This window comes from Trachypithecus francoisi, unplaced genomic scaffold (assembly GCF_009764315.1).
Source record: "Trachypithecus francoisi isolate TF-2019V2 unplaced genomic scaffold, Tfra_2.0 Lachesis_group5, whole genome shotgun sequence".
Classification (NCBI taxonomy): domain Eukaryota; kingdom Metazoa; phylum Chordata; class Mammalia; order Primates; family Cercopithecidae; genus Trachypithecus; species Trachypithecus francoisi.
The window spans coordinates 129,805,646-129,831,133 of NW_022681470.1; the positions used below are offsets into that span (position 1 = coordinate 129,805,646).

Consider the following 25,488-nt stretch of genomic DNA (forward strand, 5'->3'; position numbering starts at 1 on the left):
TTTTTTTTGTATTTTTTCTTAGTAGAGACGGGGGTTTCACCGTGTTAGCCAGGATGGTCTCAAACTCCTGACCTCGTGATCCGCCCGTCTTGGCCTCCCAAAGTGCTGGGATTACAGGCTTGAGCCACCGCGCCCGGCCCACACTGTGAACTTCTTGAGGGCAGGTATTGTGTCTGACTCACATTTGGAGCCCTTTCATGACCTAGTGGTGCTTCCCAAATATAAGTTTATATGTGCTGTTAGTCGTCACAGTTTGTGTAGTATTCATATATTATTTGCATTATTTATCTAGTTTTTTTTTTTTTTGAGACAGAGTCTTGCTCTGTCGCCCAGGCTAGGGTGCAGTGGCGCGATCTCGGCTCACTGCAAGCTCCGCCTCTCGGGTTCACGCCATTCTCCTGCCTCAGCCTCCCTAGTAGCTGGGACTACAGGTGCCCACCACCACGCCCGGCTAACTTTTTTGTATTTTTTAGTAGAGACGGGGTTTCACCGTGTTATCCAAGATGGTCTCGACCTCCTGACCTCGTGATCCACCCGCCTTGGCCTCCCAAAATGCTGGGATTACAGGCATGAGCCACCGCGCCCGGCCCCTAATATTTTTCTTAAATCTACTCACTTAAAAAATGACTTTAGCCAGGCGCGGTGGCTCACGTCTGTAATCCCAGCACTTTGGGAGGCCGAGGTGGACGGATCACGAGGTCAGGAGATCGAGACCATCCTGGCTAACACAGTGAAACCCTATGTCTACTAAAAATACAAAAAAATTAGCCGGGCGTAGCGGCGGGCGCCTGTAGTCCCAGCTACTAGGGAGGCTGAGGCAGGAGAATGGCGTGAACCCGGGAGGCGGAGCTTGCAGCGAGCCGAGATTGCGCCACTGCACTCCAGCCTGGGGGCAGAGCGAGACTCCATCTCAAAAAAAAAAAAAAATGACTTTAGCTTTATCCTCAACTTCCTAAACATGAAATCATGTTTTTAATTCCTGTAAAAATATATACATAAAGTATATCTTAAAACATTCTTAGTATCTCCACACGATTGACTGAGTCAAGTGCTTTACACATTTATTAGCCATTCAGTTTCTGAGGAATGAATAGTACATGCGCAAAACGTAACATGAGAACCTCTTTTCCCTGTTTGCTTAGTAACTTCACGCTTATTAACCTAGAGATAAAATGAGGAGGGTGCGGCTAGAAAAGACTGAGCAAGCCTGTAAGCCAAGCCATTCATTCCTGTCTGTGAAGCATTTAGGTGTTAGATATTACTAATTACCTCTTATGCATTGCAAACTGCTGGGCTCGAGGGGCCTATGGAACAATAAATTCTGTTGATAGCAGAGTCCCTGCTGACTTACTGAGCATCTGCTGAAACTCCAGAAATTGTATAAGTGGGCCCCTTCCCCACAAAAGATTCAGAAAGCAGCACACTATACATGGGACACATCCTAGAGAAAACGGATGTGATAAGTATGTGTACATATCACATGGTTGTAGTTGTATTTTCTCAGTGTTCGTGTTTGGGGCAGTTTAAGTTACAGAATTCTCACTATCACTAAGTGTTTTCTAGGACTGCATTGTGTACTGCCAACATAACAGAGGTCTGAGGGATTTTTCTATAAATTTGCTAATTGGAACTATATATTTTTTAACCTAATTTTTGAGGATATTGTAAGACTACTCAGGTAGACCAATTTGAGTTTCTTTAAAAAGAACAAGTTCTATATATTCAAGCTGTAGTTAACATAGTTAATAATTAAATTAATCATACTAATAAATATTGAAGGCTTTTATAAATCCATGAAGAGATTTTTGTTTTAATTACTATACTCTATAGTTGCTGCTTGTATATAGTGTAGAAATAGTGTGCTGTAGTTTCTTATTTATTGTGTAAACTGTAGTATAGATTTAGGGTAGTAGATCAGAGACTACAACAGGTGATTCTTTTCATTTAGTGTTTAATAAAGTTTAGAGAATTTTTTTTCTTAAATCTGTAGGAATCAGTCTATGTAAGTTGAGCATGGGATAAAGTCTATTTAGGGTTTTGTGAGAAAAAATCACCTACTCTTTTTTTTTTTTTTTAGTCCAGGGTTGGGATCAACAGTTGTTCTAGCATGGGCAGAGTAACTTGATATAATGGCATACATTTTTACCCTGGTCTGCTCTTAGAGCAAATTTGAAATGGTTGTTTTGGAAAATGTGCTATGAATTTCTCTCCAGACCTTTGCACCAGGGCAGGCAGTCCAGCCTAGCAAATCCTTGGCACTTGATGCGCATCTTTCATAACAGAACTTTGATGCTGAGACTCAGTGTCTTGAAATCAGCACAACAAAATGGTGCCTGAGGAGCAGTGTTTACTTTGATCATTCTTCAACTTCTGTGCCCCAGCCTTTCACGGAGCACAAATTGCTTTACCAGAGTTATGGTGCTGAAGGCCACAACTGTTTTTGTAGTCTGGTTGCTGTGGTGATCCTTAGCCTTCCATGAAACTCCCACCTCTAGGGAAATAGAAACCTTTGCAGCTGTCTCAGCCTTTTGGTTTTGTATCTGGTGGAGGTCTTCACCGAGCTCGTTCAAGCCTGACAGTGATCAGTTTGGGTCAGAGTAAAATACACACATGGAAACAGGGCATCCCCTTCAGGATGTGTTGTATTAAAAAAAGAAAACAAACGAAAAAAAAAAAAACAGCTCCCTTATTCTTCTCTCCAATTGTATGGGGACTTTGAAGTATCTCCAAGTCTGACTAGAGTGAAGTGAGCCTTGGAGATGTTGTTGGTCATGATAGTGCTATGAGTAAACTTTGGGAGCGTGACTCAGGAAGTGGGGTTGCCAGGTGGGGAAGAAAGAGAGTGGGGGCAAAGGGGAAGCTTAATAGGGCCTGTGTGTGCCCAGAGAGAAGTTGGTTTAAGAGGATGTGAGTCGAACCCGAGGATGCCAGCAGCTTGATGTTTAGAGGACTATGAGGAAACCCATTTTGACTTGAAGCCTCAGTGGAGGATGGAATAGACAAGAGCTTCTTCCCATAGGAACCAAGGGAATGGAGAATAGCAGCTGTGGTTTTAGTGGGCAGAAGTAATAATAGCTAACACTTAGAGAGTGCTTCCCAGATGCCAGTCACTGTTCTAAGTGCTTTCGACAGATGACAGATTTAACATCTGATGAAATAAATACAATTATTATCCCCATGTTACAATTGATGAAACTGATGCGAGTAGAGTCTTAATATCCTCAGGGCCCTAGGGTGGGTAGGTGGAGAGCTGAGATTCCAAACTAATACCTGACTCTGAGTCACTGTTCTTAACCACCAGGTCAAACTGCCTGTAATTTAGAAAGGAAGGCAGAGTGACCCAAAGGATTGGGTTACCGGAGATGTGGCCAACTTAGAAGAAAATGTAGATCTTGGAAGACATTGAATTATGCTTTAAAATGTGTGTGTTAATTCATGTATTAGTCCATTCTCACATTGCCATAAAGAAATACCCAGACTGGGTAATTTATAAAGAAAAGAGGTTTAATTGACTCATGGTTCTGCAGGCAATACAGGAAACATAGCAGCTTCTGGGGAGGCCTCAGGAAATTTTCAGTCATGGCAGAGGTGAAGGGGAAGCAGGCACGTCTTACATGGATGGAGCAGGAGGAAGAGATAGTGAAGGGCAAGGTGCTAAACGTTTTTAAACAGCCAGATCTGGTGAGAACTCTGTCATAAGAAAGCACTAGGGGAATGGTGCTAAACCATTTGTGAGAAACCACCGCCATAATCCAGTCACCTCCCACCAGGCCCCACCTCCAACATTGGGGATTATAGTTTGACATGAGATTTGGATGGGGACACAGATCCAAAACATATTGGTTCCTTCCTTCATTCATTCATTCATCACCAAATATCACTGTAATTCCTGTAAGTGCCAGATATTGGAGTAGGTTGTAAGGTGATAAAAATACAAGTCCCACCCCATCCTCTGAGATAGTTTGTGTGTACAAAGTTAATACAAGGATCAGATTCTGGATGCTCTAAGAGATGGGTCAACAGGATATAGGTCAGTAACATCCTCTGGACACAAAGTCTGCCTTCCTTCCTCCCTTCCTCCCTTCCTCCCTCCCTCCCTCCCTCCCTCCCTCCCTCCCTCCCTTCCTTCCTTCCTTCCGTTTCGCTCTTGTTGCCCAGGCTGGAAATGCAATGGCACAATCTCAGCTCCACGCAACTTCTGCCTCCTGGGTTCAAGGGATTCTCCTGCCTCAGCCTCCCGAGTACCTGGGATTATAGGCATGTGCCACCACACTCAGCTCATTTTGCATTTTTAAGAGAGACAGGGTTTACTCCATGTTGGCCAGGCTAGTCTTGAACTCCTGACCTCAGGTGGTCCTCCTGCCTTGGCCTCCCAAAGTGTTGGGATTATAGGCGTGAGCCACTGTGCCCGACCAACACAAAGTCTTCTTTTTTTTTTTTTGAGACGGAGTCTCGCTCTGTCGCCCGGGCTGGAGTGCAGTGGCCAGATCTCAGCTCACTGCAAGCTCCACCTCCCGGGTTCACGCCATTCTCCTGCCTCAGCCTCCCGAGTAGCTGGGACTACAGGCGCCCGCCACCTCGCCCGGCTAGTTTTTTGTATTTTTTAGTAGAGACGGGGTTTCACCATATTAGCCAGGATGGTCTCGATCTCCTGACCTCGTGATCCACCCGTCTCGGCCTCCCAAAGTGCTGGGATTACAGGCTTGAGCCACCGCGCCCGGCCCAAAGTCTTCTTAAAAAGCATGGCATTTTTTTTTTTTTCTGTGATCCAATGTGAAAATACAAAACAGTAAATAATGCATTTCTCCCTGCTTCCAGAAAGAATTGAGAAGTTTACTTTGCTGAGTTTGTATATATTTTCCAGCAATAAAATAGTTCCTGCTCTTACTACTATAGAGCAGCTTCCCATTCTCCTCTATGCCCCAAGGCTGACACCCAAGATTAAAGATGGGGTTGGGTAGGTAGGGGGAGAGAGAGACAGACAGGTAGAGACATTCATTCTACTTCCAGCACTGTCATTTTCTAGCCTTCTGACTTTGGCAAGAACACCAATTTCTTTACCTTTAAGATAGGATTAATTAGATAACTATGCAGAGCACTTCATTTTGATGAGAGCAGCACATCTCAACAGGAGCCATGGATCTACCTGTTGTCTTTCCTTAGGAGATGATGATGATGATGATGATGATGATGGTGGTGGTTTTCACTACTGCTGCCACCACTGTTTTTAACAATAATCCAAGTGTGGTGTTTTTGAATGTTCATATCTTAGTAATTACTTCTCTCTAGATTTCTGATTTCTGCTAGCAAGGTAACACTGTACTCCTAAAGAATTCCTTACCAGCTTCAGGTTAATGTACTTTCTAAGATTGTACTTTAGCCCAGGGGAATCCAAATGCCATCCTTGGATGCTGAGAGCATCTTAAATCGCTACCTGAATCAACTGCATTTTGTGGGGTTTTTTGTTTGTTTTTGCTGTTACAAATTAACTAACTTTAAGATGCTGCTTAAACAGAAATCCTTATTGAGCTCTTACCACCATAATAGTCCATTGCCCAATGTGCGTGGCAAGTCAATACGCTGAGACACCAGATTGCAGCAGAGAAAGAGGTTTAATTGTACAGCTGCTGAACTGGGGGAAAACTCAAATCCATCTCCCACAGGAGTTTGGGGTTGGAGTTTTTAAGGGTTTTGGAGTGGGCTGAAGTATGGAGAATGTTGATGGGTCGAAGAGTGCAGGGTAAAGTCATGGGACAGGGAGATAAAGAAACGGTGTTCTCATGCTGATTTGGTGGTTCCTTTGTGGGGGTCTTTAAACTGGTTGGTGTCAGCTGTCCCGTTGGAATTCAGGATCTGCTCCCGCAGTTCTCTAACACAACCCTTAGGATTCTAACATCGGACATCCTACCTATCTATAGGAGCAATGGGGATGCAAATGGTGAGAATCTAGTGCACGTGACTTTTGGTTACAAGAAAGTAGGTCAAAGAGCATCATGTTAATGCTTAATTATAACTCTATTTTCTGTCCAGAATTCTTGTTAACCCAGTGAGGACAGCTTCATCTATGACTGCATGTAGCAGATGGAATGATTACTCCAGTACCCAGATTTTGTGGGAATTGAGTTCCTGCTATGCTTATTTTGTAAATCAGCTTCTAATGATCACTCCAGTGATTCTCTTTATTATGAAGTTTGATACACCACGGTACTGACACACAGGCCATTCTAACATTCGGGTGTTGGTAAAGACATATACATATCAGAATACTGGTTTACTAAACAGGTAAATAGCAAAGCTAATTTGAAGCCCATTATAAAAGGTAGAAATTAGGCCAGGTACTGTGTGGCTCACACCTGTAATCCCAGCATTTTGAGAGGCTGAGGTGGGAGGATTGCTTGGGACCAGGATTTGAGATCAGCTTGGGCAACATAGCAAGACCCTGTCTCTACCAAAAAGAAAAAAAAATTAGCCGGGCATGGTGGTTTATGCCTGTGGTTATAGCTACTTGGGAGGCCAAGACAGGAGATCGCTTGAGGAGTTGAAGGTTACGGTGAGCTCTAATTGTGCAACTGCACTCCAGCCTGGGTGACAGAGTGAGATCTTGTCTCCAAAAAGGAGAACTTGAGAGGAAATACATTTGTATAGTAAATGGTTATGTGGGGCTTTGGTTACATATTATTGTTAAAAACAAAAATAAAGTGATCTGAATGGATGTATTTATTAAATGTGATGGGGAATATATATATATAAATCAAACTTTCCCTCCATTTTAATCAATGTGCAAATATTGAGTTTCTTCAGTTTGCCTAGAATTTTAATTTCTAACCGTTCTAACACACTTAATTGCCTACATGAAAACCCATGTAAATTTCTGTGCCTCTAAAAGATAGTGGAACTTTTGCTCAGAATATTTTACCTTTGTTATCTATCCCTAAAGAAGAAAACATGCTCCAAAGGTTTTTTACATTTTACATGTTTTTATTTGCGTAACTGTTTAAGATAACAAATATTTTCTATTTTCTTTTCTTTGCCTTGTGTGGTTCCCATGGATGGCCCGAGTGCCATTATACGCTGTCTTACACACAGAGAGGATGACGATTAGGGTGGCTTGTCCCACAAAATCTGGGTGTGGCCTTGATGTCCTGTCCAGCATACCTTCCAGGAAGCATCCCCGTTGTTTGTTTCAGTAGCTGGAATCTGCTTTTCTTGACTATGTGTTAATGTTCTGTTTACTATGTATACCCCAACCCCCTTTTTCTGGTCAGAAAAACAGGACAATATGACTCTGTAATTATTATTCTAGTCACATTTCATTAATAACTTTTGTTTGTTCCTTATTTTATTCCTTCTTTCAGAGAACTTGTTGACTGCCTACTAAATGTCTGGCCCTGTGCTAGGCCTAAGGATACAGAAATGAGTGTGACTTAGTTTCTACCCCTGGAGAATGACCTGAGGAATTTACACAGTGACAGGGGAGACAAACATCCAAACCAGGGCGTCCGATCTTTCGGCTTCCCTGGGCCACATTGGAAGAATTGTCTCGGCCCACACATAAAGTACACGAACAGTAATGATAACTCATGAATGAAAAAGAAAAAAATCACAAAAGAAATCTCATAATGTTTTGAGAAAGTTTACAAATTTGTGTTGGGCCTCATTCAAAGCCATCCTGGGCAGCATGTGGCCATGGGTTGGATAAGCTTGATCTAAACAGATCATTATAGTGCCAGGCAGAGGTAGAAACACCAGTGCTGTCTGAGGGAGCTCCAGCTTTGTCTGAGGGAGGGGGAAAGATTTTACTGGAGATGGCTACAAGTCCATCTGGAGCACCGTGGTGCACTTTAGGCCAGAATCCTGCAAGGCTGCAGTGTGTTAGTGATGTATACAGTACACTGTTCACACAACCTATCTTAATGCCAAAGAATGATAGAAAAGTGCCTGTCTGTGTCCTCAGACTTGCATCAGTAGTGGCCTGCTGAGGGCACTAGCAGCGTTCCTCCACCGGAACCACCCACACATCAGGGTCTCTACTCTGCCTGCCTCTCTTCCCTGCAGCCGGGGGAGCTGTGGCTGCTCTGGGAAGGAAGGGCCTGGGTCTCTGGAATCTCCTTGCAACGGCTCCCAGGACCCCTTTAGAAGGTCATGACCTGTAGTTTCATAAATACTCCTCTGTTTATATGAGCTCTTGCCCCTCAACCCCCAACCCAAATTTAGTTCCCAGTATTTTTCCAGGGCATACAAAATATGGAGTGGAGCTTATTTCTGCATCCCACTTCAGACTTTCATTTTAGTTTTTTTTTTTTTTTTTTTTTTTTGGTCTCTTTTGTGGTTATATTAGATTATTTTCAGAGGCTCTCAGGGAATCCTGAATCATGTCCTTTTTGGGGGGAGGGGCGATGAATCCTGAAATGAACTGACAGTGTCCCTCTCAGCACATTAAGTGGTTTTAAGACAAAACCATTGGGAAAGAGCTTGATATCATTTGACCAAGGAGAATGGTCAGTTGAGTGCCCCAGGTCAGGATGGGGACCCTGGGTGTGTGTGTGGGGGAATGTGTGTATGTCAAGATTTCTTGAATTCAGCACCAACTGATTAATATTCCTCTAGAAATTCAGATAAATATAAAGAAAAAAAAAAGGAAACATTTAAAAGCTCCAAACCCAGTTCTCTAAAAATATTTTGAGGGAATCTTTTTATACCAATTCCCAAATGGTGAAGGACAAGCAATGGTGAATAAAATATCAGCTGTAGGGGTTCTGTAGACCAGAATATACTAAATACTGCAGCAGCAACTAAGTAAATACTGTTCCCACCCCTAGCAGTCAGTTGCACATTTTAGATCCATCTGGGGTCAGGTTTGAGTTCCTAAAAGTCATATTGCCCAAATGTCAGTGAAATTTGAGTTCAGTGGTAGGACCTAGTGTCCTGAAATAGGTTTATGCCTTTCCATTTGTGCGTGCAAAGTGTGGGTGCTGGGAGACCCAGATTCAGGATGTTTTCAGTTACTACTAACATTGTTGCCAAGTGGATATCTCCTTACCCCTGAAGAGGGGACAGATGATGGCTATATACAGACCAGCATGTGATTTTATGGGTCTTGGTTGTAGGCACGCTGTTGGGGTTCTTATCTTAGTGTAAACTGATTATTGAATCATCCATTTCAGAGAATTATTTGGTCTGGTTTTAGATAGTAAGAGTTTCCCTGGTAGTGTTTTGGATGACTTCATTGCTTCACAGATCCACAGGGGCTGTTCTAAGAATTAGAAATGTTGAAATGGACCTCACTGACACGTTAGCAAAATTGGACAGCTGTTAGCAAAATTGGACAGCAAGTTGCCTTGCTCACTTTGCTTTTTCGTTTGTTTTAATGAACCCCTGAAGTAGGGGGTCTAACAATACATATTCTGAAATCTCTATGGTAGAAATGCCTTGTGTCTGTATTATGAATCTTGGGAAATTCAAAACAATTTTCATAAGGAATCTTTCCATAAAGTAAGTAGGGTTTCCCCCTCTTCCTGTAATTAATTTTCATAAAGTAATTTACAGAGTTTGAGACAATAGATAGTTTTTGCTTATCAAAGATAATCTTTAGAGAACCGAGAATCCTTCACTATAACAAGGTCCAGAAAAGATTGTCCTTGTTATTTTCTGCTGATAATGTGAGCAAGGATGTGCTTCCCAAGTGGGAGATAGGGAGGTGGTCTTTCTACTACTCAAAGGCTTTGTGCTCCTTAGAGTTGTCCTTGACTTTGGTCAAAGTTGTGTTCAGATTCCCCAGAAAAACACCCAGAAGGTCTGCTTTGAATTTCTTTATAAAATTATATGTTCGTTGCATTGCACAGATAACCGCAGAGAACCTAGTATGAATAGATGTTGTAGAACAGGTTAGACCAATGAGCTCTTTTCCATTTAGAGGAAGAATCAACAATGTATGAGGGATGGTGTTACATAAGGGATGTGGCAGATCAGATTTGCTTGCATTTTCTCACACTATCAGGAATACCGAATATCCAGCACTGTTTGAGACCAGCATGGTTAGAACAGGAACTCTTGGATTAGGCTTCATGGACCAGTTGTGGTCAAAGTATGGGTTCCACCAGAAACTACATGTTAAAGGTTTTTTAGTTTTGAGTCTCCATCTATTAGTTCTTCTCCTGAAAGGATGACGTCTTAAGACCAGAGGTGTAATTTGTAGTTTAATTAGATGGAGCCATTTTGTTACCATTGTTGCTGTTAGAATTTTCTTACTCTTTTACAATGGGGTTCTTAACCTGGGTTGATGGGTGCTTAACCTGGAGTTCATGGGCCCTGCAATGAATGTAATTCCCTGACATTGTCTGCAAAAGTTTATGTGATGTGGATGTTTTTTGTTTGGTTTGGTTTGATAAAAAGAGGGTTCATACATGCATTAAGTTCTCAAATGCTCCATGACTCCCAAAGATTTACAAAGAAGCCAGTGGTTTCGAGACTGGTCATTGCTGCTTCCTTTGAGCTGCATCCCCTTTAGCTTACCAGCCTTCACAGCTCGCATGGTCCCAGTGTTCGATTCATTATTACTTATGAACCCATAGACAAAGCTGTTAACCTGTATTTTTATGTGTAAATTTGACTTAGGATTGATGGTCAACTCTTTAAACTACTGTTTGGATTTCCAAGCTGGAGATTGCTGGATACTCTTTGTATCATTTCTTCACGGGGATATTTATTTGCTGTAGTCTGTCTCAGCCGGGCCTTTAGACCATGAGCACTGGAGAGTGTAACCACAAAAGCTTCAGGATGTTCTTATATTTGTAACTGTAGTCTACCCTGAGCTATAATTGATCCGAAGGAGGATTTTTTCTTTTCTTTTCTTTTCTCCAACCTGGGAGAAATTGGACAACTTAGCCAGGAATTCTTTGAGATACTGCAATGTGTTCTCTCTGGAAGCTTTTATACGATTGTTCTTTTGTTAGTTGTTTTGATTGTCCTTTATCTTCCCTTCAGCAAGATTTACTCAAGCAGGGGAAGCCTAGAAAAGACAGGTTGCTGAGGGATTAGGTGAGCGGGTGCTTGCAGGACTCATTGTCCCTGCCAAATGATCTTTTAAAGGAACTATTGGGTATTTTTCTTTGAATTTCCCAATTGTAGTGTGAATTCTTCTTTGCCAAACGGCTTTTGGGGCTCTGCCTGGACCCCGTGTGCCAGAGTCAGAGATTCATCTTGGCCAGACACTGCCACATATTGAAGAGGGAGCTGTTTCCAGGAAAGCTGAGAGGGCTGTGGCTCCTAGAAATCTTTCCTTGATTGTATGAGCCAGGCCTCAGCACTTTTGACCATCTGGAAAATTTTGGACCTGAGCACCAATATCTGTCTCATAGATCTTTTTCTTCTCATTTCATGAGCTTTTATAAAAAATTCTTGTTCATTTGAGACACATACTTATTAGTATTTTGTAGTATATATTTGACCAAAACTTCTGCTTATCTATGAGCTCTAAGAATTGTATGCCTGAGTACTGCAAAGAAAATCTTCAGAAGAAGGGTTGATGCAGCCCCTGCAGATATACATTACTATTCTTTGTGCCATTATGGTACTCAGTAAATAGTCTTGGAATAAATAGAGAAACCTTTTACTGATGCATGCTATTAGTGAAAGTCAGAGTGTTGCTTTGCAGTTTTCAGGTACTCTGGAACAAACGATTTCATCCCTCCTTCATTCTCCATAATGTGTGTGTCTCTTTGTTCAGTACAGTTTGAATCTTTGCTTCTGCTGTTTCTATAGCATCTCTTCTTCTTCTCAGTGGCTATCAGTCTGTTTATTTCGAGATGCGGACAGCATCTCCAAAGTGTGCTGTGAGGTAGAGTCTTTACAACCAAGGAGCATATTACTTTGCTGTAGCTGTACTTGACGTGACTGTTCATCTAGTATTTTGATTTAGCACTGTGCTTATGCCAAATATAAAAATGATCCTAGCTGTGTGCAGAAGTAGCTCATGACAGTTGGAGTGTTGCTTATTTTTTAAATTTATTTTTATTTTTATTTTTGCAAATTATCCAGCTAAATTCCTTTGAACCTTTTTTCTCCTTTAGGTAACATATAAATACATGAATTTGCTGTGATAAATCAAATATTATTGCATATGCTTACTTCCCAGCCTTTTGGCTAAGATCAAGTGTATTATCGTGTATATGTTAAGCACAGTTTTTTGTTTTTGTTTTTGAAACAGAGTCTCACTCTGTAGCCCAGGCTGGAGTGCATTGACACGATCTGGGCTCACTGCAACCTCCACTTCCTGGGTTCAAGCGATTCTTGTGTCTCAGCCACCTGAGTATCAGGTGCCTACTACCACGCCCGGCTAATTTATTTTTGTATTTTTAGTAGAGATGGGTTTTTTTCCAGGCTGGCCAGGTTGGTCTCAAACTCCTGGCCTATAGTCCATTTTGGAAATTAAGACATGCATACTCAAGTTAGTGAACAAGATGATGCAAGTTATTCTTAGAATATTTTTGTGGCATTGAAAAGCGGAGAATTAAAATATTATTTTGACATTTACTGAGTGCCTACCATGTGCAAAAACCTGGGTTTTGAAAGATAATGAAAGGGCCGGGCGCGGTGGCTCAAGCCTGTAATCCCAGCACTTTGGGAGGCCGAGACGGGCGGATCACGAGGTCAGGAGATCGAGACCATCCTGGCGAACACAGTGAAACCCCGTCTCTACTAAAAATACAAAAAAACTAGCCGGGCGAGGTGGCGGGCGCCTGTAGTCCCAGCTACTCGGGAGGCTGAGGCAGGAGAATGGCGTAAACCCGGGAGGCGGAGCTTGCAGTGAGCTGAGATCCGGCCACTGCACTCCAGCCTGGGCGACAGAGCAAGACTCCGTCTCAACAAAAAAAAAAAAAAAAAAAAAAAAAAAAAAAAAAAAAAAAAAGAAAGATAATGAAAGTTTAGTGTCTTATTTATCAATGACCTGAGAGTATACTATGATAAGTGACATTGGTCATAAGTGGTCCCTACAAAAAAAGGTAGAAGTATGTTGAGATCACAGTGGGCTGACAGCCACTGGGAAAATGTGAAGTAGTCCAGCGTTTAGTACCTGATGGTTGTATAGACTCAGATTGTGGATCTAGACCATGTCATCCTCATGAAAATTCTGGCTGAGATGTACTATTATTCCCAGTGCATCACTCAGTCTGTGTCTTTCTAGCCTAAGTCCTTTTTTGGCCTGTCCCTCCCTTATTACTTTATGGTTATCTTTGATGAGTTCACTCTGTTTAAATATGTGATGCTTGGGTCTTGCCTCCCCGCTGTGTATGGAAAGCCAGTATGGACAGACTGTATGAAAGTATCTAGTCAATATTTCCTTATATATCCTTTTGTTCTCCTATGTTCATGTTGCCCTGGGCTCATGTGTGCCAAGAGGACTTTGTTGAGTCCATGGCTTGCAGCTCCATTCACAGGTGCTTTTTGGTGATGTTAATGACAACAGTGGTGACCTGCAGTAGTCCTTGATCTGCTGTCAAAATTGGCTACAGTTTTTGTATCCATCCCATGGTTTTCTTCCTTTTTTTTTGACAGTGGTTGTATACAATCACTCTTTATTCTGTGTGTCCTCTGTGCTTCATTTCTTTGGAAAAGCCCTTCAAGCTAAAAGCTGAGACAGCGAAAGCCCTGGCAGCCTCCCTTGGCAGCCCCTTTCTCTCAGCTTTTGGCACTTTTCTTTGGCAGAACCCATTTCACTTTATGGAGGTTGGAGCTTACCTGGAGGAGAAGAAAGTCATTTCTCTGGAGATCCAGAGGGATGACCCCACCCCCAGGGGATTTGTTTTCCAGTTTTCACCTTAGTCATTTGACCTACAGCTTAAAGCAGGCCTAAGGGAAGGTAACTTTTATTCCACCTTTGCTGACTTTTTGAAAGAAAAAAATGTGTTCTGTTTATTTGTTCTTTGACGGGGAGCTAATTCATGCTTTTGTTGAGATTAGTGTGGTTGACCCATATGAAGTAGCCATTTTGTAGTAAAAAATGGTCAAATATTGGCAATGTCATCTGGTTCAACTTAATGTATCTTATTCATAGGATCTGAGCTGGATTATAGCTTGTTTCTGTTGATAGTGAGTTGCAAAAAAGTATTCCAGAGGCTGCTCTGAGTGATTTTCATGGAAAGCCAGGGCTAAGATTTCTACCCTCTTTCTGTTGCTTCCTAGGTCACACTTCACCTGAATCCCATCTCCTCAGTCCACATCCACCACAAGCCTGTCGTGTTCCTGCTCAACTCCCCACACCCCCTGGTGTGGCATCTGAAGACAGAGAGACTTGCCACTGGGGTCTCCAGACTGTTTTTGGTAAGTGCTTAAACCTCCCCCAAACTGATCCTTAGCACAAGGGTATAATAATCCTTAAACTTTGCCAAACTTTTAATAATGGCTTACTTTCATTGAAATAATGCCAGAGTCCAAAGAGTGTTAAATTTGGAGGATGCGCTTAATGATATTTGGATGACATAGATAAGCATTCACAGAAAGCAGACACACCTGCCCATCTTCTGTGGGCAGAGCCAGGGGTCTAGTGCGCACATTAGAGCAGGACCTGTCGTCATACTCTATGTGGCCTGAGCTTTGGTTTCAGCTCTGAAACCCCGCTTGTGGCATCAGGAGCACTGTAAATATTGTAACTGGCTACCGGGTGTGTGGTCCCTGACCACAGAATAAATATGCATGAACCCATACTATTTGTATATAACACAGGCCTGATTCCTGATATGAGGATCTGTTTGTTGAGAAAGTGACACAGTGAGCTCCAAAATGAAGTCATTTGTATTTTATTAAAAAAACAAGCTGGAACCCAGCTCTTGTGGAAAGATCCAAATATTACCTACTATTTGTAAATCATGTCCCTTTGAGTTTGCCAGAACATTCAAGTTTGCTAGTTGTGGAGAAATAGATGGGTTGTTTGGATGGAATTTTTTTGGTATGATATCATGTCTGATGATGAGCAATACTGCAACTTGGTAGTGGTAACTCACATTTGTCTATTGCAAGAGCTGCAGGCTAATGTCCTAACTGCAGCGCCTGAGGCCTTAAACCTCTCTTGCCCACAAGCATCCAAAACAAGTGGAGTCCCCAGTTAATAGTTTTCCTCTTGCCTCATGAATAAACTTTGCCCAGTTAATGACTCCCAATCCAGATCTGTAGTTTCTTTCCCCTGTGTTTGAAGAGTACTTCTAAAAACTCAAAGGTTCTTGTTGGATAATGTAAGAATCCATAGTCAATACAATTATTATAATAAGTACATAAATGAGTAAAAGGGAGAAAAGAAAAAGCTCATCTTTGTAGTAAAATGCCAGCTAGTAAATATAGAAGGAGCAAAGGAGTTAGAAAATGATCATTTTGCAACCATCATAATAAAAGTTGACCAGGCAAGAATTATTAACAGATGCTAAATCTAGCAGAGATGGAGGGAATTCAGGAAATAGTATATTTAGATATTCTTAAAATATCTTTTGTACAAATTGCTTATTAATTACACATAAAAAATAGTGACTATATACATTGGGGATATCCCATGATACCTTAACCAAGTGATTAAAATTCATATCAGCAATGTGAGGCAAATGGACGTTGTGTGCCTATAAATGAGAGAGAACACAGCATCACTTTTGTAGTATTTTTGCCAGAAATGCATATAACCCGAATCTAATCATGAAGAAGTGCTGACAAAACCAAATTGAATAACATTCTTTAAGATAACTGGCCTGTAATCTCCAAAAGTGTCAGTCATGAAAGACAGAGAAAGGCTGGGGAGCCATTCCAGATTAAAGGAGACAAAAAGACAAGACACATGTGATCCTGAGCTAGATCCTGTTGGGTAGGGAGTGGGGCAGCTGCTATAAAAGACGTTAGGGGGACAGTGGGTGAAATTATAATTGAGCCTATAGATTAAAATATTGTATCAATGTTATAATCCTTGCTTTGATAATTGTTATTTTTCTGTAAGAGAATATCCTTAGGAAACATACTCAATACTCTTTAAGGTTAAGGGCTAAAAGGGTCAGATCATTCAGGAAAAAAACATGTTATATAGAGAAGAATAAAGCAAATGTGGCAAGGTTTTAAAAACAGATGAATCTAGTTAAAGGGTTTACTAGCGTCCTTTGTACTAGCAACTTTGCTGTAAATTTAAATTAATTTCAGAATAAAACATTTAAGCTCAAAAGGTACATTTACAAGGTGGGTATTACAATAACTTTATTGTAGCCTTTTCTGGGAATTGCAACTCTTATTACTTCTATATTAAAAAGGCCCAAAACCAGTAATTATTTAGTTGTTATTACTGGCACATTTATTGAGCACTTAGGATATTTCAGGTCACTAAATTCTCTAATACTTTATCTAATTCTGACAATAACCTTCTACAGTACGGTAGTATAGATCCCTTCTTATAGATGAAGAACTAAGATTTAGAGAGGTTAAGTAGTGGCCCAAACCACATGGCTAGTTACTTGCAGAGTTGGTACTCAAACCTAGATAGGACCTATTCTGCAAGCTGTTATGCTAAACTGTCTGCCTTCGTACTCATAATCACTGCCAGTCTCCTCTAATTAAAGTTACTTGTGATAGTAATACTAATGGCTCTGATCATAAAGTCATATGCACATTTAGCCCTCGTACTGTGCTTTCCTGTTCAATACTGTAGGAAATAGCTGTGCGTGGCTACTTAAATTACAGTTCTTCAGTCCTGCTTAGCCACATTTCAGGTGCTCCGTAGCTACGTGAGGCTAGTGGCTACCACGGTGGGCAGGTTATGGAGACATTATGAGCAAAGGCAGTGCATGTCCTGGTTTGGATCCAAGCAGCGACCTTGGGCAAATTAATTTCTCTAAGCTGGATTTTTCTCAGGCCCTCCATCATAGGGCTGTTATCTTGAGTAAGCGAGATCACATACACAATGTTTGTAGACATTACCTGCCGTTGCTGCTCTTATTTATTTCTAGCCACAGTGAAGAGCATGTGGGATGGGTGTTGAATTTGCATCTGTAATTATGAAATATCTAGCTTGGCTGGCCTCAGATCGAAAGGGATTCTATTTCTCTGGGCTATAGGTCCAGATGAAAATGTGGGCCATGTATGTCATAGTTGTACTTATCACTGCCTGGATTCTTTCTTCAGTCTGCCAGTCCATGGGTTTTGAGGGAAAAAGTCTTACTCTTAGTTATTAATTTGCTTTAATTTTGCTTAAAACCTGTAAAAACTGCTTCTTGGCCATCAGTGTGGACACTAACAATGAAAGAAGGCAGCAGCTTTAGTAAACAATTCATCAACCCCATTTGGATCAATCACATGTTAGGAGATTGCAGATCAAATAATGAGCCTAAAATTACCAACACGTGGGAGGCAGCGTCAGGCAAAGTCAAGGATTTAAATTCCAGGACACCTGAACTCTGCTTTGTTGTCCAGCAGGCTTCCTTTAGGGAAAATGTTTTTTTCCCCGTCTGTACATTTCTTCATGGCCTGGAAGAGACAATGGAACATCTGTTGTTCATTCACATTCTCACATCGGCAGACAACGAGTGATGCAAGTCCTTGCACAAGCTGGGCCACTCTCCGTGGGCAGACTTTTTCCCTTCCTCTCTGTGGCCTGAAATGAATTTTAGTGTCTGCTCATCTCTTTGACAGCCTTTGCCAAAGAGGGTCTGGTGATCAATAGAAATCCAGTAGTGTATTCTCTTTATCCATTTATATAGTTAAGAGTTAAAGTTTGGGGATAAGATAACTAAATTATGTTCCATAAAGTGTTCATCAAACACTTCAGAGGGCCCGTGGGATCTCTGGAAACTGAGGCTTGGCCATTTTCATCACTGTCTTCTCTGAGGTTATGCAGGGAGCTTAGAGGAGCTGTGGAAAGCGAATGGGTCTCCTGACTCTCAGTCCAAGACGCAGGTATCCTTGCCTGCTTCCTGATATGCTGCTGGAGGGTTTGCATTTCTGTCTCAGAGCTGTCTACTGTGTATGTAGAGTTACAATACTTTTAACTGTTATTTTTTTTTAATATGGTGATGAGAAAAGTTTCAAGTAACAGCATCTACTGATTTATCAGGGTGACCTTTTTATTTAAATGGACATGTCTGTGTTGTTATGACTGCCCAAATTAAAAAAGGAAAACTTTCATAATTAGTTAGGAGGGCCGTATGTTACCCAGAAATCGCAGCCACCCATGAGGGTGACTAAAAACATACTTTAATACTGGTAATAAAGGCATCTGTCTTTTTCTGTCAAATCATTTCAGTCCTTCTCACCCCCTCACAAGAAGGGAGGCAAGAAGGGAGCATGTCAGGCAGGGAGAAAGTGGGAATTTAGTTTTCTCTGCAGGTGCAGCTCCTTTATCTGGTTATTCTGGTTACCTAGGAAATATGAGTGGGATGAAGAGTGACGCTTTCGGGCTGAGTTTCAAGTAGCGAATCTTTGAGTGTGAGTCACACACATGCACACACATGATGAAGTTGTCATAATCTTGTAGTTTTCCTTTTGCAGGGTGTATGGGTGGCCGAGAGAACAATCAGAAATAAAAATCATCTTACCCTCTCAGTGTGCCATGTTGAAACTACAAATAATCTCTTAGAAGGATTACATAAGCCCGTTTTTATTTATGCATTCATTTCTACACTGAAAAAAAAGTAAGATAACTTAACTGGGTGATAATGCCTGAACCTTCAACCTGAGTTTGCTAAAAAAGATTGAGGAGAGCCACAATCTGAAAGTGTCTTTAAGGACATACTACAATTTAAATACACAGTTTCTAGAGAAAAGACACAAATGGCCACAAAACACATGAAAAGATGCTCAGTATCATGAGTCATTAGGGACATGCTAATGAAAACCAGTGAGATGCCACTTCACACTAGGGTGGCTATAATAAAAAAGGTGATAACAAGGGTTGTGAAAGCTGTAGGGAAATTGGAACACGCATACATTGCTGGTGGGAATGTAAAATGGTTCTGTGGAAAACAGTTGAACAAAACATATGTCCACAAGAACGTGTCCACAAATATCCAAAGCATCATTATTCACAGTCGCCAAAAAGTGGAAACAACCCAAATGTCCATCAACAGATGAATGGATGAAAAAAGTGCTATATCCATACAATGGAATATTATTTAGCCATAAAAAGGATTGAAGTTCTGATACATACCACAACATAGATGGGTCTTGAAAACATTATACTAAGTGAAAGAAGCCAGACACTAATGGTCACAAATTGTATGATTCCAATTTACATAAAATGTCCAGAATGGGCAAATCTATAGAAACAGAAAGTAGATTAGTAATTGCCAGGGGCTGATGAGAGGGGAAAATGGGGAATGATTGCTAATGATACGAGATTTCTTTTGGGAGGTGATAAAAATGTTCTGGAATTACATAGTGGTGAATATACCACACCTTGTGAATATACACAGAAACACTGAATTGTTTAAAAGGCTGAATATTATGGGATGTGAACTATATTTCGTAAAACTAGCAAGAAAACCTTGCTGCAGCACTTTTTTTGTTTTTGTTTTTGAGGACAAGGTCTCACTCCATCGCTCAGGCTGGAGTGCAGTAGTGCAAACATGCCTCACTGTAGCCTCAGCCTTCTGGGCTCAAGGGATCCTCCTGCCTCAGCCTCCTGAGTAACTGGGACTACAGGTGCGTGCCAGCATGACCAGCTGATTTCTTGGGGGTATTTTTTGTAGGGATAGGGTTTTGCCGTGTTGTCCAGGTGAATCTCCTGGTCTCAAGTGATGCACTCGCTTTGGCCTCGCAAGGTGCTGGGATTATAGGCATGACCCACAGTGCTGGGCATGAACTAGATTTTAAAGTGTATATCTTTTTACTTTATTCCATATACCTGATTTTTTTTTTTTTTTTTTTTTTCTTGAGACAGGATTTTTTTTTTTTTTCTGGCTCTGTAGCCCAAGCTAGAGTTCAGTGGCATGATCTCAGCTCACTGCAACCTCTGCTGCCTGGGCTCAAACTATCCTCCCACCTCAGCCTCCCGAGTAGCTGGGACTACAGGCATGCACCGCCACACCCAGCTAATTTTGACTTTTTTTTTTTTTTTTTTTTTATAGAGATGGGGTTTCACTTTTTTGCCCAGGCTGGTCTCAAACTCTTGGGCTGAAGTCGTCCACCTGCCTTGGCCTCCCAAAGTACTGGGATTACAGGTGTGAACCACTATGCCCGGCCTCTAATTTTTTTTTTAATCTTGCTTTATTTGTATTCCAAATTTGAGCATTCTCTCCTGCAAGGTCTGTAGACTTGCAGCCCTAGGACAAGCAGACGTTTTCAAGATGAGACCCTGGCTTTTAATAACCTAAAGTGCCTAGTCCAGAGGCCATGGCCAGCCTACTTATGTCAGGCTTATTCACTTTGCATGCTCATAAGGAAAAAAGGGTATCTAAGATTAGAAGTTTCAGGAAATAAGCAGCTTCTTCCAACCTCATTCACTCTCGATATTACTGTGCTGTGATCTATTTTTTTCTCTAACCATTTATCATTAAAATCAGAGAGCAAATGTATGTGAATGTGTGTATGTTTGAGTGGAGGACGGGGCATGGAAGGGGATTTTGGTCTTTGAGGTACCATTGCCGGAGCTGGCATATAAAAATAGAGGATGCCCAGTTAAAGTTGAATTTCAGATAAACAACAAATAATTTTGTCAGTGTGCCCATGCAGTATTTGGGACATAACATGTGCTAAAAAAGTATTCATTGTTTACCTGAAATTCAGCTTTAACTGGGTGTCCTATATTTTATTGGGCAGCTCTACTCGGAGGTAATTCAGGTTTTTGTTTCCAGTTAACACCCTGGTCTGGATGTTAGGACGCCTGAGTACTAGTCTTGGCTCTGCCACTAACTAGTTATACATTATTGAGAAAAAAAAATCACTTAACTACTCAGGCCTTGGTTTCCTCATTTTTTTTTTTTTTTTTTTTTGAGACGGAGTCTCGCTCTGTCGCCCAGGCTGGAGCGCAGTGGCCGGATCTCAGCTTACTGCAAGCTCCGCCTCCCGGGTTCACGCCATTCTCCTGCCTCAGCCTCCAGAGTAGCTGGGACTACAGGCGCCCGCCACCTCGCCCGGCTAGTTTTTGTATTTTTTTAGTAGAGACGGGGTTTCACTGTGTTAGCCAGGCTGGTCTCGATCTCCTGACCTCGTGATCCGCCCGTCTCGGCCTCCCAAAGTGCTGGGATTACAGGCTTGAGCCACCGCGCCCGGCCTTTTTTTTTTTTTTGAGACGGAGTCTTGCTCTGTCGCCCAGGCTGGAGTGCAGTGGCCGGATCTCAGCTCACTGCAAGCTCCGCCTCCCAGGTTTACGCCATTCTCCTGCCTCAGCCTCCGGAGTAGCTGGGACTACAGGCGTCCATCACCTCGCCCGGCTAGTTTTTTGCACTTTTTAGTAGAGACGGGGTTTCACCGTGTTAGCCAGGATGGTCTCGATCTCCTGACCTCGTGATCCGCCCGTCTCGGCCTCCCAAAGTGCTGGGATTACAGGCTTGAGCCACCGCGCCCGGCCGGTTTCCTCATTTCTAAAATGAGGGGATTGTACTCGCTCATGTCTAAAGTTCCTCCCAGCTTTTAAACTCTGTGGTTCTTTGATAGCACGACTGCTAGATATTATATCCCAATTTAATTTGGAACAGAAACTAGCAAATTGAGCATTGCCTCCTCAGCAAATCCAAGTAAATATCAAGGCAGGGCAGCTGAAATAAATGACAGAAACCAAACTCTATGCTATTAGCTTTGGATTAAAAACAAATCAAAACTTAATCCTAATGAAAAATGTAAATTAATACATTTAAAACCAGTTTTGTATTTTCAAGAAGCAGGGAGGGATGGGTGAAGAAGCTGGAGCTGCCAATATCTAGTTTATTCCTTTTACTTAAATTAGAGGCATTAAAAAAAAAAAGGTCCAAATATTTTGGACCTCTGCCACCAAACCACAGGCAGCACTGGAGTTTGGATGACTGACAAGACTCAGTGAAAAACAAGTGCTATTTGTTTTCCTGTGCCTAGTATTTAACTGGAAATCAAAAGGCTAAATTTCCAATCAATTGCTAAATAGCCCCAGATGTGTGCTCAGTGCGGCACTAGGAAGGGACATGCACAGCCCATACCACCGCGCATGTTCAGCTGTTACCTTTTCATGAAGCCAAGTGATGTGTAACTGAGGGTTGTAGTGTCTGTCCAAAAAACGCCCTAAGAATAACTCAGACATTCAAGATTGCTTGTGGAGAAGGGAACTTATTTTTAAAAAAATTCTGTATTCTATTGTGTTGCATTAAAAAAATCTGGAAATAATTTTTTTCTTTGCTAATTTCCTTCTTTCCCTTATTTGGCAGTTCTCCCACCCCCACGTTCAGAAAAAAACACAGAATTAGCATACCTGGTATGATGGTTTATGTATCTACTTGTTCATTCATCCAACACCCAGTTTTTAGTGCCTAACTGTGAACTGTGCTAGCTGTGGAGGATCTAGGGAAAACTGGGGTAAATTGCCTGTCCTTAGCTTCCCATTATGTGTGAGAGCCGGTTGAAAAATTAGGAATTGCATTTTAGTGTGCTAAGTACTTATACACTAAATAATAGTGAAAATTGGAGAAGATGAGAATAGTAGAAATTGGAGAAAATGAGAATTCTCTTCTTCCAAATGCAATCAAGGCAGCTTCCTGCATGAGGCTGGCTCTGGAGAACAGCATGTGGCAAACGGGTCAGGGCTGCAGACACAAACACAGCTCTTGGCTCAGCCAGAAACATTACCCCTGTATTCCAGGGACCTGGATATACCAGTTTGTGTTTTGCAGTGAGATCTTTCCCCAGATAAATTCTCTCTTGAAGGCAGATTAAATAACTAAATGTTTCAAGATTGGTGGTGGTTCTTCTTTTTTTAAATGTCTCTTGTAGAATGACTCATTGTGTCCTGTGGGATATTCCAAGTGGTTGTGTACCATGCATTTTTATTCCGGAGTCTGCTCATCTCTTGGTTTTGTGGCTTGTCCTTAAGAGCCTTAATTATATGGGTCTTGATCCTCTTATGAGCTAGGGTCAGTCAACTACCCTAGTTCAAACAACTCATTCCTGTTTCCTAAGGAATGAGTTTTTGGCCCTATTGTGGCCATTGAGCTCTTCCTAAATGTCACTATGGCAATTAGAACATTGGAAAGAGCCCAGTTTCAACTGGTAAAGCTGGTCCAGAAGGGGTTTCTGAAAGACTCCCTGGGATTGATTCTAACTTGCTGGGTTAAGGCTGGTGAATGTTGTGAGTGAATGGCCCGTGGCTCCTGGGAGATTCGCCTGGGTGTATTTTTCCTGAGGAAGACATCGTGTCCAGGAGGGTTCACGCAAGTGTAGACTTTTCCTGGCTCTGGCTGGACTTGTGTCATGTCTGTGTGCAGGCATGGGTCGCAGCCCTGTGAAGACTTTGCTTTCATTCAACAAATTGAGGTCAAATAAACTCACTTTCACTGAGGAGGCAAGGTTGGTGTTTCTTCATGTGGAGTCCCATGACGTCTTTTAAGGCTTTATTGCCTAAGGCTAATCTGGTAATCAGATGCATCTGCCCTTCCCAAGTGTTGGGCTTTGTATCAAATGTCACATCTCTGGTGCCCTTTGTTGACGTGGTGGCCAGCCTCCAGAGAGCTGTTTGGTAGAAAAAGTGACTGTTTTGTTAAAGGAGGTTACAGAATATTCTATTTCCATGTAATAGGAAGGGGAAAAAAACCCCAGCTGTCTACCAGGAGACTCTGGGAGGCTGACTTGAAGGCTGTGGCTATGCCTTGTTCCTCATAAATTATAGACAATGATGCCCTTGGTAAGGGTTCTCCACAGGTGGCCCACACTCCCCATCTCAGAAAGCAGCTCCAGGATGGTCCAACTCCTTCCTGGGCACAGGTTGTTGGGCTTATTTGAGGCAAATTGGTTCTTGCACCTCAAGTCCACATTATCTAACTCTAGCTTGGAAGCTACTTCTGATTTCTGCAGGGGAGGAAGGAGTCCTTTAGCCTTTCTGATATCTGTGTCTAGGATAGAATTTGTTTCTCAAGATCTGCTTTTGCCTTTGGTTCCTAACACTCTATCCTTAGATGGCCTGTGGTCTTTGTTGCAACTGTGGGTCCTTAATGCCGCTGTGCTAGGGAGTCATCATTGCTTTGCCTCTGCCTTGTCCCACTGAGGTGGTGAATGACACAGTATATACCTGGAAGTCAGGGGGTCATCCATCTACCTCCAGCAAAAGTCTCACAGTCCATCTGATCTCTGGCCTTTCCATCTTTATCATGGAGAGCCTGTTCTTGAGGTTCTGTTGGTTCTGGGTGATACAGATGGCAGGGTGATGTTCAGAGCTGCTGTTTGGAGCCACGCCCCAATCCATTAAAACAGGGTTTTTATATCCTTTTCTAGTAGTTTATATAAGAAAGCTATGGTCCTGCCATAGTGAGGAATGACTCGTGGCCTGTCAACCTCAGCATCTGTCAGACAAATCTCATGGCCTGATGTGAGGATACATACACACATGTGTATGTTTAACAAGCACTTCCAGTGTGTGCCATGTGTGAGGTACTCTTCTTAGTACTTACATGTATGACTTTAGTCTTCATAATAAGCCTGTGAAGTAGGTACTTTTGTTGTCTTTGTTTTAAGATGAGGAAACCGAGACGAAGAAGTTAACATGTACCTGGTCCCATAGCTAGTAAGTGGGGGCTCTAACCCATGGACCGTACTTAGTAAGTATTCAGTAAATGTTAGTAATAATAATAATAATAATAATAATAATAATACTTTCCAGAATGGTAAATGGGGACCTCATTGGGAATAGTCACACTGCTGACTCGAGGGCATGACTATGATTTTATCTGTAACTCTGGCCTCCAGTCTGGAGTCACTCATGACTGTCCCAAGAACAGGGCTTCAGAATTGAACCCGTAGAGCTAAATCAGGGCATCGCATCAGGTGAGTAAAGTTCTTGTTTCAGTGAAGTATGTTGTGCATGACTTATTTCAGTACTGGAATCTAGATCATATCAGTATTTCACTTGGATAAGGATTTTAAAACTGTTTCTTGATCCCTTTCCTAAGAGCACTTTCTCTCTGTGGTCCCAGTTGGAGCATTTCCGGATCAGCTCCACCCGGATGCCTTAATATCTGCATCTTTCGTTAACCCTTTGGGGACCGTTTGTTCATTGATGCTAAATATGTTCAGTTCAACCTTCTTGGCTTTGACCTAGGAGACCACCTTGATCGTCTTCAGAGACTTTTCAATGTAGACTGGAAAATGGGTGTGGCCTGCTTAAGAGGGCTTTGCCTTTGCTTCAGAGCTAATTTTAGGAAGCTCAAAGGAGGCTCCAGCCACAGTTGTTTTGGGCTAGAGGCCTCACCTCCATTCTTGCCCTCCAAGGAAATGCCCTTTAGAACTTTTTGTTCCCCAAACTGTTGTTAGGTCTGTGGTTCCTGGGCCAGAATATGCAGCTCTGTTTCTCCTGGGGCT

The 25,488-nt window shown here is 42.0% G+C and overlaps 1 protein-coding gene and 1 pseudogene across 2 annotated transcripts in view; both read left to right on the forward strand.

Annotated features, from left to right (window-relative positions):
* TGFBR3 (transforming growth factor beta receptor 3) overlaps nt 1-25,488 on the forward strand; it is a 208,589-nt gene that overhangs the window by 115,329 nt on the left and 67,772 nt on the right. For both annotated transcript variants that reach the window (XM_033199805.1, XM_033199806.1), the window contains exon 4: nt 14,182-14,319. In XM_033199805.1, coding sequence (XP_033055696.1) covers nt 14,182-14,319 — 138 coding nt within the window. The remainder of the gene's footprint in view (nt 1-14,181; nt 14,320-25,488) is intronic.
* On the forward strand, nt 12,122-12,271 carry LOC117076907 (annotated as a pseudogene).